Source organism: Rhipicephalus sanguineus, chromosome 1 (genome assembly GCF_013339695.2).
Source record: "Rhipicephalus sanguineus isolate Rsan-2018 chromosome 1, BIME_Rsan_1.4, whole genome shotgun sequence".
Lineage (NCBI taxonomy): Eukaryota > Metazoa > Arthropoda > Arachnida > Ixodida > Ixodidae > Rhipicephalus > Rhipicephalus sanguineus.
In genome coordinates, this window is record NC_051176.1 from 219,792,453 (window position 1) to 219,807,062 (window position 14,610).

Consider the following 14,610-nt stretch of genomic DNA (forward strand, 5'->3'; position numbering starts at 1 on the left):
CATGTCATGTCGCGACGAATCTGTTCTCTAAAGATAGTGTTGGCTCTGTTCTACACGCTCGAGTCAAAATTATGCCGCTATCACCCGAAATGAAGACAGTAGAACCGAAAACATGTGCATTACTTAGCCCTAAATTGTCCTATTTCAATCCGTGAGTACTGTACATTCTAAACGAGTTGCTTAAATTTCGAATTGTATGCCTATATTTTTTCTGCCAGAGCTCTTAGCTAGCATTGGTGCATACATGTGTAGCTCTTGTCTGTATTTTTTGTACCAATCTTTTAGCACTGTTTATATGTCCAACCTTTCCAAAATAAAGAAGGTTGTATATGCTACAAATATGGTGCAAATCATGAATTTTTCAGTCCCTTTTACTTTTCTGTAGCAGTAGGCCTTGATAGGTTCTCAACCAAGTGGATCTACTAAACAGTTGTACAACATGCAGTTGAGAGACAAGCTTCGGCTTAAGTGACAAGCTTTTCAAGTCGTCAAATTTGTCGCCAGGCTCTTACAATGCAGAGTTATGCCTGGCCTGCTTAGGAATATTAAAGGTGTGACAGTGCTGATGACAGTGCATGCTGTGCTTGAAAATATGGGACTCCTTCATGCTTTCAGGACGGTGGTTGCACTTGCCCTGGTGACGTGAGCAAGGCATTTGGAGCAGGTGCAGACTTCGTCATGCTGGGTGGCATGTTGGCAGGCCATGATGAGTCTGGTGGAGAGGTTATTGAGAAAGATGGCAAGAAGTACAAGATGTTCTATGGCATGAGTTCTGCCACTGCCATGGAAAAATACCACGGAGGTGTTGCAGAATACAGGTACAAACTGTGACTTGTAATTTTGTGTCTGTTGTGTTGGGAATGCTCAACTTTTTAATCGTATCGAGGCTATGGCAGGTATTGCACTGATTCTTGCACTCCTGTGGCTTGAATTTTAAGGGGTGTGCGGGACTGAAGTGTCACATTTGGAATGGGTAAACAGATTTCAATAATCACTGGGGCAACCTATTTTCTAGTCATCAGAATATATTCAGATTTTCATCACACCAGTGCAAGCAGGAAAAGAAAAGCTATGGTTGTAGCATTGTACAATAATATCTCATGAGAAAACTATCATTTTAAAGATAATGCACTCATTGAATTTTTTGTTATACAGTTGAAACTTGATTTAACGAAGTGATGAGGGCACTTGAATTATGTAATTAAATTGAGGAGTTTGTAAAATTGAGGAAGGGATTTTTCCGTCTTTTGAAATCTAAACCGCGGCATTTTATTTGCCACTAATACACGCTGCACTTGTGAAAAGATAGCGAGGGCAGGCTGAGTATGAATTCCTCCCATATATGGGTGATGCAGGCGAGGTAGACAATCGCGTCAAGCTACGACAAGGTGCCGATATTCAAAGATAGGGAGAACGAATGCAGTTAATTGGCGAAGCAGGCAGATCAAGAAAGTTCCAAGGATACGATCAGTGCCATCTGTCGCATAAACCATTAAATAATGAAAGCAACCATCGTGTTCCTGTGGGAGTATTTGCTGGGACAACAAACCACTACAGCCCAGCGCCATTTGATATGTAAAAGCGCTACTGACTGTGGTGTGGTGACTACAAGGGGCACCCTCAGTTGCAACGAGGGGGATGAGTAACTCGGTGGGGACAAGGTTGCTTTGGTATGGACCAGACTGATTTAGGTCAGACAGGGTCAGCTAAAGCAACAGTGTGTCACCACGCATGAGTTACGGGCCTTACTGTGCCTTTGGAAAAGCTAGGGCTCGTCTGGAAAATCAGTTGTCATACGCAAGTCCGCTGGTCCGATCCTGGGGGGGCCTACGCAAACTCATCCGGGAACCATCGGGTCAATGAGGGCTCGTCTGGCAGGCAGTGCCCATACGCCAACTCAGACGGTCCAAGGCACGCTAACTCTCCCAAAGCTCGGGGGTTCTCTGTCCCCCTTCGTTCCTGGCGGCTGCTTTGATATGCCCCTGCACTCAGAGGTCAACGAAGCTGCAAGGGGTCATTGGCCCTGCTTAGGTCTCCCCCTGTCGGACCTTAGAGCAGGCTTTTATTTATTTTTGTCTTAAAGACATAAATAGATGGCGTTGCTGCACTACAATGGTGTGCAGCCCCGTCAAAATAAAACTAGTGTTGTGACTAGGGTGGCTAGATGTTTCGATGTGATAGTGCTGCGCACATCCGAAGAAAAGCTGCCTGGAAAAATTGGAAAGAAATTGTCACATTTTTTCTCATTTATTTCTAGAAAAACTTCATTAAATTGAGTTCAGTGTCATGAAAGCGTCATTAATTCGAGTTGATGAAAACATTGAACCCTTTCGGTACTTGCCAGGGAATGGAAATTTCTTCGTTAGATAGGAAAATTCCTAAAATCGGGTTTCGTTAGATCGAGTTCTAACTGTATAACTTCCATGTGGTTTCCTTCTATACTACTCACATACTCGTTATGACAATATAGGATTATCGTCACTTTCAAAACTATGTCCATTTTTTATTGTCAATAAATTTCACGTCTAAATCATTTTGCTAGATTATTTAAGAATCTTAATGTACCTTACATTGTTCCTTACAAAATTTGTGTAGATGTCTAGAAACTGCCTTAAAAGCAGGTTAGGGCAAAGTAAATTGGAAATGATAGTCTTTTAAAACAGCTGTTGTTTTGCCAAAATGTGTAAGCTGAGAAAAGTAGGTTAAAAAAAAACTTAGAAACTTGCTATTTATTGTAATTGCTTGCAAAAACTATTGCTAACACTTGCTATTTTGCAACTGAAAATTTGTCACAAACTGAAAAAGTGTTGCAATGAGAGTGTGAGCTATCCTCCGTGTGGCAGATGCATTCTCCCATTTGTACAGCTTCTGGAAACATTTTTCACTGCATTCTTTTAGGAGTCATGAGTCAACATCGCATTTTTATCACAAGCCTCTCTCTCTTTTTTTTTTCTTCCACATTTTGGTTAATGCTCCAGCAGCTGAATGCCGCAATCTGTACCATGTCTGATGCTTCGTGATATGCGTCAGCGCCAGCCTGAGTCCCTTGAGCTGATACCTCTAGGGACTGTCTGCAGGAAAGAGTATAGGAATGAAGAGACAAGGAACTATGTAAATCTTAAATGTACAGGGAAAAAGAAAGCCCAGTGGACATTAGGTTTGATATCTCTAAACTTATCTATTCTTGGTTACAATTTCAGACACCGCAAAAAAAAAGTTTGTCGTGCTCCTAAAACTCTTAACTTCAAGGTGTAAATATGACTTTAATATATACTTTATATCTTGATGACTGGTTTGTTACAGCTCTCATGATGGGAATGCTGAGTAGCACTAACAATTGGCCGAGTTGGTATGGATGCATGGATTTAGAACGGCGCTTGTGTTCGTGTGATCATTTGTCTTTTCGTCTGCCTTGTTGCGCTGTTCTAAATTTATGGATGGGAATGCTACAGCATATACCAGTTCGAGAGAAAAAAAAAAGATAGCCCGCGTGCCTTCTACAATGCTGCACATTGTCTGCTATACTGCACGTCATCCAATGGCAGGGTCACTGCCCATTGTGTTCACATCAGTCTGGAGTGTGCGCCCATTGGTGCAGGCTTTTGTGCATCCGCCTTTGATGTGGAAAATACTACTGCTTTCTGCAGTTGTAACTGGCTTATAGTAGAGCAGAATGGATCGAACAAATAACCACTGCAGCATTGAATGAATTAATCGAGTTACGAGTTGCGATGAATATTATTGTGTGCAGTTCATCTCACATAGAGGCTTTTATGACCTCCTCCTTGTCTTCGGTGGGAAGTGGGCTTCCCTCGACCAGGAAGCGCGCACTGCTTTTCATTTGAAATTTCAGATGTCGCACCAAGTACAAGTTTGTCATCATCGTACAAGTACATCATCGTCAGAGTGTGGTCTATGCACTGTGGTTGTCTGCATTACCCAGATATATTGATAGATCCTTGAAAATCATAAATGTAAATAAGTTTCCAATTTGGAATGTTTTAACCAAGCTGGCACCAAGCAGTGAAGCAGCAGGGAAATGGCTTCAGGTGTCATAAAATATTTTTCTTAGATTTTTTTTAACTAGCACTTCATGTGTCTACATTGAGTGGGTTCATCAAAGCTAGTTGCTTTTTCTTATATTGGTACATAAGTGCTGAGGCAAACGTTCATGTGAAGATTTGACTTGCTTGTATTGTTTCTCTTTTAGAAAGTACAATGTGGCTGTTACTGGCAGAAATAATAGATTTCATTTGGTCAGAGTTCCCTTTAAAGTCTGTTAACTTCTGTTGAATGCACACTTTCTTCTTGCTGTGCCATTTTGTTGTAAACAATGGTTTCGTTTTGATACAGGGCATCGGAGGGCAAGACCGTGCAGGTGCCGTATCGTGGTGAAGTCCAAGCAACAGTGCTCGATGTCCTGGGTGGTCTGCGTTCGGCTTGCACCTATACAGGAGCTGGTCGGCTCAAGGAGCTCACTCGTCGAACAACCTTTATCCGAGTGACACAGCAGCTGAATCAAGTGTTCTCTCAAGAAGCCTGATAATGTACTTGTATCTTCTGGGCTTGACTGGTGTCTGTTTGATATAGGTTCTGCGCTGAGCATTGTTTTTGTGTTACTAAAAGTGGAAGAATCTCATGTTAAAAAGTGTGAAAACTGTTAATGTTGTTGTATGGCATACTTTGCTGCCTCTAGATAATGTATTATTTTTCTTGAGATTGACTCACTGGTGGCACCAAGCAGACATGCAAGCAACTACTGTTGACAGAAGTGACACATTAAATGATGCAGTTGTTAAAATGAGGCAGACAGGATAGTTTTTTTCCTTTCTCTCTTCACAACACCAGAAATGTCAATTTTATCTAAGTTTTTTTTGCAGCTGTTCAACACATTGAACTGCTGGAAGGCGTAAAAGAAATGTTAAGGTGAAGCATAGCACATTAACCGGAAAGTATGGTGTATGCTTTTAGGTGGTTATGTTCTATGTTTTATGTTTGGTATTGCCTTGCACGGGGCTTTTTTATTTCCAGTTTATATGCTTTTAAGAATCAGCTGCTTCAGACATTATATGGTAGAGGTGGTTATATTTTACATTACACCAGCTTTGGCTTACATTACCTAGGCAATTTTGATGTGGCAGTTTTTCAACCATGATTGGAATCAAGGGCATGGCTTTAAAAGCTTTTTGTTGCATTTTATTTTTAGCTGTCTACGTTTGTGTGGAAGCCTTCAGAGATTTCTTCGGAGCACTTGGTTTTATGTGCATGTTTAATTCATTTTATCAACTTTTTTTTTTTTTTTCATTTTATCAAGAAATGGTCTGCTCATCCGTGCAGGTGCCAGTGCGATATGTTTGAAAAGTAACATTCATCCTGGGTTATACCTTTCATAGTGTGAACAAGTTTGCTTACATCTAATGTTTGGAAACTGCTCAGTTGTGAAATTACCGGCCATGTGAGGTTATTCCTTGCTCTACATATTTGTGGTTATAAATTGTCTTTAAACTATGTTCTTAACTGGAGACAAATCATTGCCCTGCCCTGTGTTGCATTCTTAGCTGCTGTAATGGTGGCACAGGTGCTTGTGCCAGGATTATCTGTAGTGTTGACAGTATGAAAGAAAAGTGGCTAAGGATAACTACACTATACCACTGCAAATACTGCAGTTGAAAGGTATGAATACTAACACAGAAATGGACAGCAGGCTAAATAGACGCAAATAAAGTAAGAATTGCTTGGGTGCCAGATGGATGCTTTGTCTAGAGTTCACCGCGCTCTTTGAATTGTACCACATGTAGGCTCACAGCTACACACTGATGACTCCTTTCTCTTGTAAATATGCTACCATTGACCCTATTCTGTTAAAACCAAATCCCCGAAAAAAATTAGCGTAACATTTTCTTCAAATTTAAATGCTGAAAACCATTGTTTGCACTAGTTTCTACTTATGGATGGTGTTATCATTTTAATTTTCTCGTCTTTTGTTGAGCTTTGCATAGGTGTGAAACTTTAGTTCTGTTGCTCACAGTAGTGAAAAAATGGTACGAGTTGCGATTTGGCCTTGCAATGGCTACCAGACCAGCTTTTGAGTTCAGAAAGTTTAGAAAGCCATAATGGGCATTGGCATTCGCAAGTCCTACAAAGGATGTGGTAGCAAGTGCTTCGTCATACTTAACTTTAGCTTGTTGCACAGGGAAAGCTGCTAAACCTTCATGTAACAGGGTAAAGCAAGTAATTTTTATTTTATGGTAGTTTGTACTGATTTACAGTGTTGAAACACTTTCCATAATTTTTTTTTTTTCCATATGATATTTTTTGCCAAAGGCACCTTGAATTACTCCATTCCTGGGAATGAAAGAAAAACGGATTGACGGGCACATCGTTGGTTGTTAGACACAGCCATTATGGAGCCAAGGAAAAGCATAGGGGTTATAGTTTTTAACTGAACTGTTGTAATTATGACATAAAGGGAAACTAATTAAAGCAGGCAATAGAAAACTTCTCACCGGTGAGCACCAAACCCAAATTATCTGCATTTGCTTTGTGTGTAATACGAATGCACGTCATTTCAGTTATAACACCCCCTATGCATCACTTAGCATCATACAATTCCTAAGAAGCATTTCTTTGTCATGTTAACATTTAGCAGCATTTGCCTTTTGAATTTGAAATCGCTTAGGCAGATGGCCATCCTAAGCATTAAAGTGTTTTGTTGCATCGGAGTTCTATACCGTGGTACTTGGTTAGACGTGGCACCTTGCATCAGGTGTCTTGATTCAACTTGGAAAATTGAATAACACTGCTTCATGCTTATGTAGTGGGCAAATTGAACTTGCTGAATGGTCAGTGCTTGACCATGTGTTGCTCTACACATGAATATTCTCCATAGTTTGATTAGATGAAATAGCCTTAAGTCTTATCATGTGATGTCGTACTAATTCTTGATTTCATGCATTGCATAGCTCAAGAGGAGAAAGAAAAAGTTGCTGTTAGGCAACTTGACAAGAACAACTCCTCATGGGCCCCTGAACGACCTCGATATTTTTTTCAAACATTTCGAGTAAACATGCGCATCGTGTACAGAATGCCGTCACGATCAACGATGCCACAAGTGGCAGCGCTACAAGCCGTGGGCGCACCACAAAATCCAAGAAACAATCCCTTTTCCTCTCTGCGTCTTTTCGGCCTCCCTAGTGACGTGTGTGATGTGAACATGTCGAATCTGTGATGCGGTATGCAGGCGATGCTGCGATTGGTCGAACAAGAGACTACGACTTCCGGTTACTCTGCAAGCAGCTGCCCGCGCTCGTTGCTGTTCACTTGCGAATCGGTAACTGCGGCCCGTAACGCAACTGCCAAATCGCTGGCATACCAGCACAGTCACGCCTAGCGTTCTGACAAGCTGCGCGGACTGATTCCAACAGTGTTTTGCGATGGCTTTCACGTATCTGTGTGCGGTGCTTGGCTGCAAAAGCACTGACTGGAAAAACGAAAAGACGCGACACGTCACCGTATGGGTCCATCATGTTTGGCGATCCTTTGAAGGCGTACGCACCACAGAGAGGTCCATACCGGCACTATTCGTAGCAGCTAACGCCGTAGCAACGGCGTTAGCCGAGAAGCACGGAGTTCATGGAGTCACGGCAACCGGAAGTGCCCGCTGTTTCTAAGAGCGCGTCAGCGATGACGGTATGTCACTTAAGATTGTGAGGGGCACTCGGCGAGGAGGGCAAAGCGGCTTTGGGAAAGGAGACCAGCCGACAAGCGGAGGGTAGCGAAGGAAAGAGTGAAACGAGCAATTGCAGCTTTTCGATCATCAAACGCGTGTAACTCCGCTATTATGGCACCATTTCGAAAAATTCTCACGGCTACATGTTCGTTGTCGTGTGACAGTTGTGCACGAGTCTACAACTAAATTGCGACCTCTGGGTGGTTTAGGGGCCCTTTAAAGAGACACTAAGGAGAACAGTTATCCAACCTGTGTTGGTAAATTGCTGTTCTGCAGTGCCACAAAGATCACTCTTACCATGATAAGGCTGCTAAGGCAGGACTGCAAGAGCTGAGCCAAACCGTGAAAATTGTTGAAATTGCACCACGCTATGCCGACCAGATTTAAAATTTTCTCAGTTGCACTAACTTTAGCAAGAAATGGAGGCCGCGTTGGCCATGTGCAGTTTGGACATCATCATACAGTCCAATCCAGATGCGCAGACCCTAACCCTAACCCCACCGCGAAAGAAAAGAAAAAAAGGACAGTTTCTGAAATTTCCTGGCTTTGCTCTATTGTCTGCAAAACACTTTTTAAGCCACTTTCACTGCAGTACATTGGTGCCTTGCAGAAAAGTGTACTAAGATTTAGAAGAGGCTATTGTACTAGTTGTAACGGGACACAACCCCTGTCTAAAACGGGAGAAAATGTGTTAGGATGAATGCCACTGTTCTGTTAGCTTTCTTACTGGTTGGGTGTTGTCTTTAAAAGTGGATTTGGCTGTGGCGAGGCCTGCTTTTTCGACTGTGAACTTGCTGTACATTATTTTGTATTTAGTAGTAATTGGCATCTGCAGGGTGCTGTTGTTTAGACCAAACTTCCTAATCTTTATGTGCTGGCAAGTGCCATGTTTCTTCATTTCAACTCTGTATACTCGTTGGTCTGGCTATGCATGATGCTCATTTTCCGAAGGCAGATCTGCTATCGCTCGTTTATGCATTTACAATAAAAATAGGATGTTCTTTCTTAAGTCTTAATGCTGTCTAGTCACTGCATAGATTTTGTGATCGGAAGGTTTGTGCAGCATTCTCTGGTAGGAGTGTCAATGTCATGGTGACCGACTGTGTCAGATATGTGAAGAGTAGCAGAGTAGGTTGAAAAAAGTTGTTTGAGATGCATTCATATGTTGTGCGTTTCTGTTGAAATGTTGCATACTTCCTGCTCCACCAAAGTTTTCATTCTAGGTTTGTTTATGTATTTGTTTTGTACACGTCACTTCTATTTTTTTTATAAGGCTGTGATTTTAGGTCCAATGCCACTGTAGGGGATGACATATTTGTTGCAAAGTTTTCTGCACCCACTTTTCATGAACGGCCTGTCTCTAATAGGTTGTTTTGCTGTTTTGTGACTGGACGTTGTCACTGGTCATAAGTGGTTGACAGGTATTTTGAATGGGTGCAAAAATTTCAGTATTACTGTATCCAGAAAGTTTAGGTTTACTTGACCTCCTAGAAGGCAACTAGTGGCAAAGGTCAAGATGAACTTTGTAGTGGCTTCTGAAGATATAGACTTAAGCAGTCATTTTGCCATATTGAGAAGGAATCTCTGGTAACTTTGATGTAGTGTATTGCATGTTTTGCAACTATGCTTCTTTTACACATCATTGGTATCAATTCTTGCTGCACTTAGTCTTGGAATGTTTGTTTAATCAAATGTGTATGTAATAGTCACGAAGGCCCGAATCTCTTGCAGTCTTCCAGTGACTAGTCACTTAAAATTGTGATTTTGTTGTTGCCCGATGCTGTTCGGTTTGCTAACAGTCTGATTACTATTTTACTGTATACACAATAAACGGTTTTCACAAGTTGCTGTTCTTGTTAAGTTTGTTCAATTATAGTGATTGAAGTGTTGGAACAATCTGTGAAGTTTCTGACCTTTGCATTGTGATTTTTCATCAGTTTATTTACCGTCAGGTCTCACAGGTATTAAAGGGGAATGGGATTAGATACAGGATACCTAAACAAACATTGGAAATGCTGCTTAATTATAAAACTGATTCTGTAAGATGAAAGTAAAGGTGGTTCTAAAGATCAGAGGTGCTTGGAACAAAACCATCTAAAGCTGTTTGGTTTGTTAAAAAGGAATTCCTATTTTACTGGGATGATCGGTGCAGGTTGTACAGCAAGTAGCTAGGTGTAGTTTAGCCTGCAATGGATTATAGAAAATCTTGTAGAAAAGACAAAACTGGTAATTAATCTGCATTGTGACTGGTAATGATTGTTTTATAAATAACCCACATACTACAGTGGTAAGTATGAAGTGCAATGCTCTGTATTGGCCAGATTAAACTTCAGATGGTAGTGAACCAATGCCAGGGTTCTAGGCAGACGCTGTGTGTTCCAATATAGAATGGACTAGACCAAGTAAACTTGCCGAGTGATAAGGTAGAAGTTTTATGTACACAGAGGTATATGCATGAAGTCGTAGCTTCAAGAGGAGTATTGTTTCCAAAACTTGGTTAGTATACCAGACTGACGACTCATTATAGTCACTATTTCACAATAAGACATTCATCAGCTAAAAGACATTGAAGAAGCAATGTTACAAGGCAAGTCAATAACAAAATGCAAGGACAAAGAACATATCTTTCCATGGGAAATTACCACGCACACTGGTGAGGAACGGTAGTTAGTTTGATTAGCTGTTGCAAATAGACAATTCAAGAGGAAAGACTGCGCCTTCAGTATAACTCAGTCAAGATTGGTTACCTATACATGTTGAAATGGGCAGCACGAAAAACAAGGCCACAAGAAGGAGCACACACCACAGCACCTTCTTGTGTTGTTTTTGACGCTGCCCATTTCAATTCCAACATGCCCAAATATAGATTCTTAAGATTACTTAGTTTGAAAAGAAACCACTGCTGTGAAAATTTCAACAAATGCTTTTTTTTCTTTGAACGAACAGCTTTCAGTGTGATTGCAAGCGAACATGCAGGCATGTTGCGGCCATAGAGTTTCCTAAAATGACCTAGAGGGAACTCTGGCGCTGCGATCGTTCAGCCACCATGGGAATGATGGGTAGTACACAGATTTGCCTAGTCTTCGTGCTTGTGGGCTTCGAACGCACTTGTGGCTTTGTTTATTGCTATGTTTTGGTTTTCTTTCGAATAAAAGAATGGATCATTGTGAACTTCGTGACCAGAATTGAATCGGTGAGCCTAAAGAAGTTAAAGTGGTGAAGTGAAACTGCTGATTTTTGCTGAACTTCGTTTTGCGACAAAGCGGATGCAGGCGACGCGGAGCCAAACGAAGCCGAAAGAACGAAGTTTAGACAAATCCGTGTACTACCCATGATTCCCATGCTGGCTGAAGCGCGATGCATTGCAGCTCCCATAGACACTAGCGCCAGAGCTCCCTCTAGTAAGTATTGTAGGAAACTCTATGGTTGCGGCATCCCGCGGTGGCCGTTGCAACTATGCAGCTCACGATGTCCAAATGAGCCAATGGTCATGGACTGTGTTTATGGTACAGTCATTTGGGTTTATGGAATCATTTGTCGAGAGAAGAACGAGCAATTTCTCGCTGACCGAGAATTAATTATAAATTCCAGGCCGCGTGCTGCACTATGTTTGGCTCGCATGTTATTAGGAACCTCGACTACCGATCCGCAGCATTTTCTGACCGTGCTGAAAAAGTGTTGCAGGGCCCCTTTAAGGTTCTGGAGTCAATCCAGAGCTGGCTTGGTTTGTGGATTGGAAATGGATTGGGAAATGGCTTGGTTCTTATAAAACTAAGTTGTGAAGCAGCCACTGTGAATACTCATTTAAAAAATTCAATCTGTGTTAATTTGTGTATATCGACCACCTGTTCCGTAGGTGGTCGATGCGAGCAAGCCCGATTTATCACTCACCTAACAGGCCTTGTTTCATAGGTACTTTTTTTTTTTAGGGGTCATGACACCTTGAATAGTATTGAGGCATGAAAAAATGATGTTAGCATGAAAGCACGGAAGTAAACGGGAAAAATCTGAAACTTAGGTTCTTCTTCCCGCTTACTCTCCTAATCCGACACACAGGCTATTTGAATAGCCCCATACTTAGCTCCCCCACCCCCCTTTCCCACTTGCTCTATTCTCCTCACCCCCTTCTGTCGTTGGGGGGAGGGATGAAGGTGTACATGTACGTGGTGCTAAGAAAAGCACTTGCTGCCTTGACAAAGGCAAGTCTACTTGCTGAAAAATGTTGACTCCCGCGACACCCCCTATTCAAGGATTTTTTATCTATTCATTGCAGAGGAAGCATAGTTTTTGGAGTCAATTTTATGAGGAGTGTCAACTCATGAGAGCAGCTTGGTCTAGTTGGGAAGGGCACTGGTAGCTGCGGCTTATGGTGTCCTAGACCGAGGACTCCAGCTCAGTAAAGAACCCCATGTGTGCTCCTCTTGTGTCCAGTCTTCGCGCTGTTTTTTTCCTTCAAAGACTCCACCCACACCTAGGGCATGCCAAAGGACCCTGCGGCTTCTCTTCATTCTAATAAAGTGTTCGTCGCTATGGGAAGTGCTAGGCAATTTTTTTGCATAAACATTGCAAATGGTAAAAAATCTGTTATTGTCTTCAAATAAAAAATGTTTAATTCCAAGATTTGCCTGCTTCAAATGTTGCTCTGAGAGCTACTTCTACACAGGCAGATGTTTATTGGCTTCAGTGTAACGTATATTGTGATCACAATGCAGAGCGTTGGTTGCAAAACTAGGTGTAATACCGCATCTGATGCAACTACAAAATTATAAGCCTGTAAGCTTAAACTATGTTATGTTCTATTCTGGAGACATTTTCCCAATCATATGTGTGTGAAAGCATGCAATTATTTCTCTGTTCTGTAGCGGTACAACCCACCTAAGAGTGTCTGGAGCGACTGTACCTGAACTTGCTTCTTTGGCTTAGGCAAATTGAAGAGATCTTCCAGTGGTATCGAATTGTCTTTTATTATTTTGTCCAAGCGCCCAGCCCCGAACAACAATGGAGGTGCACGTCACTGGGTCACTAATCTTGTCAGTCTGTCCCTCTTGACTTCGCTGTACGGTGTGACAAGCGTCCTCTCCATTTTTGATCAACCAGAGCTTGATCCACAACAACGGCTATAACAAGGGGTGGCCAGCTCTAAATTTGAAGTGTGCTTATAGTGTTCTTTGCATTTGGTGCATTCTAGAACTAGTCTTGTTCTTTCAAGCCATCACAGTCTGTGATGTTTCCACTGCTGCTGATTGTATAGTTAACAGCAGCAGCATTTTAGAATTCTGTTCTAGATAGAATATAACATTAAGTGCAAATGCACAACCGTACCAGCCTGACTCGCAACATGTCAGTGCATTAGTTGCTAGCCATAGGGCTAGAATGTGTACTTCATATCCTGTGGAGACCACAATCCATTTCACTTCTTGCTACCACCACGACGTTTCCTGCCTGATGATGTGCCCTTTTTTCCAGCTGAGCGGGATTTGGTTGGCGCAACCGATTTGAGGTTGTGTTGAAACAGAAAGGAGGGGGACGCACATTGTGAGCTTTGGCTTTGCTCACACGTAACCAGTGAGCTGGACCTGGGTGCTGAAGATTCACTATTAGCAGCATTCAGTGCAGCTGAACTGCTTGGAAGTTCATCATCATCAGACAGCAATAGTTCACTGACAGGCTGGAATGCAGAGCTTTCTTCAATGCCCAGGTCGAGGAGGCTTGGTGTGTACTGCACTAACTCATTACCTGCATTGGAAAAAAGACAATGCACAGTAACAATCTTTTTCTAGACAATGAATAATCAAAAGGGATGTCCAAAATTTTATATGCAGTTTCATATAAGCAATCTCTCCTCTTGAACATTTTGAAAATACAGATTGATACAACAGGCTTTAAAAAAAATAATGCTTTCAATTGTGGGCCTTCTGGATCAACACTGTTTGGATGACTTGGCTGTGAAATGAAAATTTTCTCTCACCACCTCTCTCTTACATAACTTTGCATTGGCACCATCTACTGAGCTGATTGCTTGTTGCTCCTCCTAATGGTGTACAATAGGTGTTGACCTTAACTGCCACAATTTCGAGCCCTAAGCTACACATAGAAGTGAAAAACTAGTCAGTCAAAATCTTCAACCAGTTTTAACAATACACTGCATACAGTTAAACCTGCCTATAACAAACCTCCATACAACGAATTCCTCGATATTACGAAGTTTCTCTACTCCCCATCTTTACTCCGTAGAAGCACATGTATTTGCGACCTCTATGTAACGAAGAGGCAGCAGGAGACACCCTTGATATAACAAATTTTCGCCACCGACAACCTAGGGATTTTGCCCCGAATTTTGTCATTTCGGCATGAGCAGGAGCTGCATGCATTTTCTGTGGTTGCTCCGCCGCCGACAGAGCGCAAAGCAGCGGCGGCGGGCATGGAGTGCTCGAAACCCCGGGACTGCGAGCGCTCGTTTGTGCGTGCGGGCATGCATGAGATGGGCAGGCGGGCCTGTGCCCCACGAGCCAGCGTACTTGACGCCGCGGGCGTGCCCTTCTCCCCATCCCTTCAAACCTCATCCAGCTGCTCGCGGGTGCCGCCACGCTAGCCCTGCCGGCTTGCGTTCGGTTCATCTGAATTGCCCCGAGGATGCCAAGGATAAAAAACAAGGGCAGAAACATGACTGATGGAGTGGTGAAGGCTCTAAACAGAGGAACTGTCTCAGGAGACAGAAGGCGATGAGGAAGACAATAAGTCTCCGAACTGCACCTCGTTAACAAGACACCTGGTGATGCCACTAAAAAAAAATTCTTGCTTTGTGTTGTTACACTTTGAGTTCGCGCCACATGTGCAGGGTCGCACTAGGGTGGCTAGAATGGGGAGGTGTGATGAGCGCA

At 42.4% G+C, this 14,610-nt stretch overlaps 2 protein-coding genes across 3 annotated transcripts in view; one reads left to right on the forward strand and one right to left on the reverse strand.

The window, feature by feature from the left end:
• The window catches only part of LOC119372457 (GMP reductase 2), a 45,715-nt gene extending 36,139 nt beyond the window's left edge, over positions 1-9,576 (forward strand). Inside the window, exons 6-7 of the mRNA XM_037642936.1 lie at positions 616-818; positions 4,354-9,576. Coding sequence (XP_037498864.1) covers positions 616-818; positions 4,354-4,543 — 393 coding nt within the window. The 3' untranslated portion in view covers positions 4,544-9,576. The remainder of the gene's footprint in view (positions 1-615; positions 819-4,353) is intronic.
• A 2,887-nt stretch (positions 9,577-12,463) lies between these two features.
• Positions 12,464-14,610, reverse strand: part of LOC119372469 (heat shock factor protein 1) — a 65,385-nt gene continuing 63,238 nt past the window's right edge. Inside the window, exon 11 of one of the 2 annotated variants that reach the window (XM_037642950.2) lies at positions 12,464-13,465. In XM_037642950.2, the coding sequence (XP_037498878.1) occupies positions 13,140-13,465 (326 nt within the window). In that variant the 3' untranslated portion in view covers positions 12,464-13,139. The remainder of the gene's footprint in view (positions 13,466-14,610) is intronic. The other variant, XM_037642942.2, reaches the window with a different exon arrangement.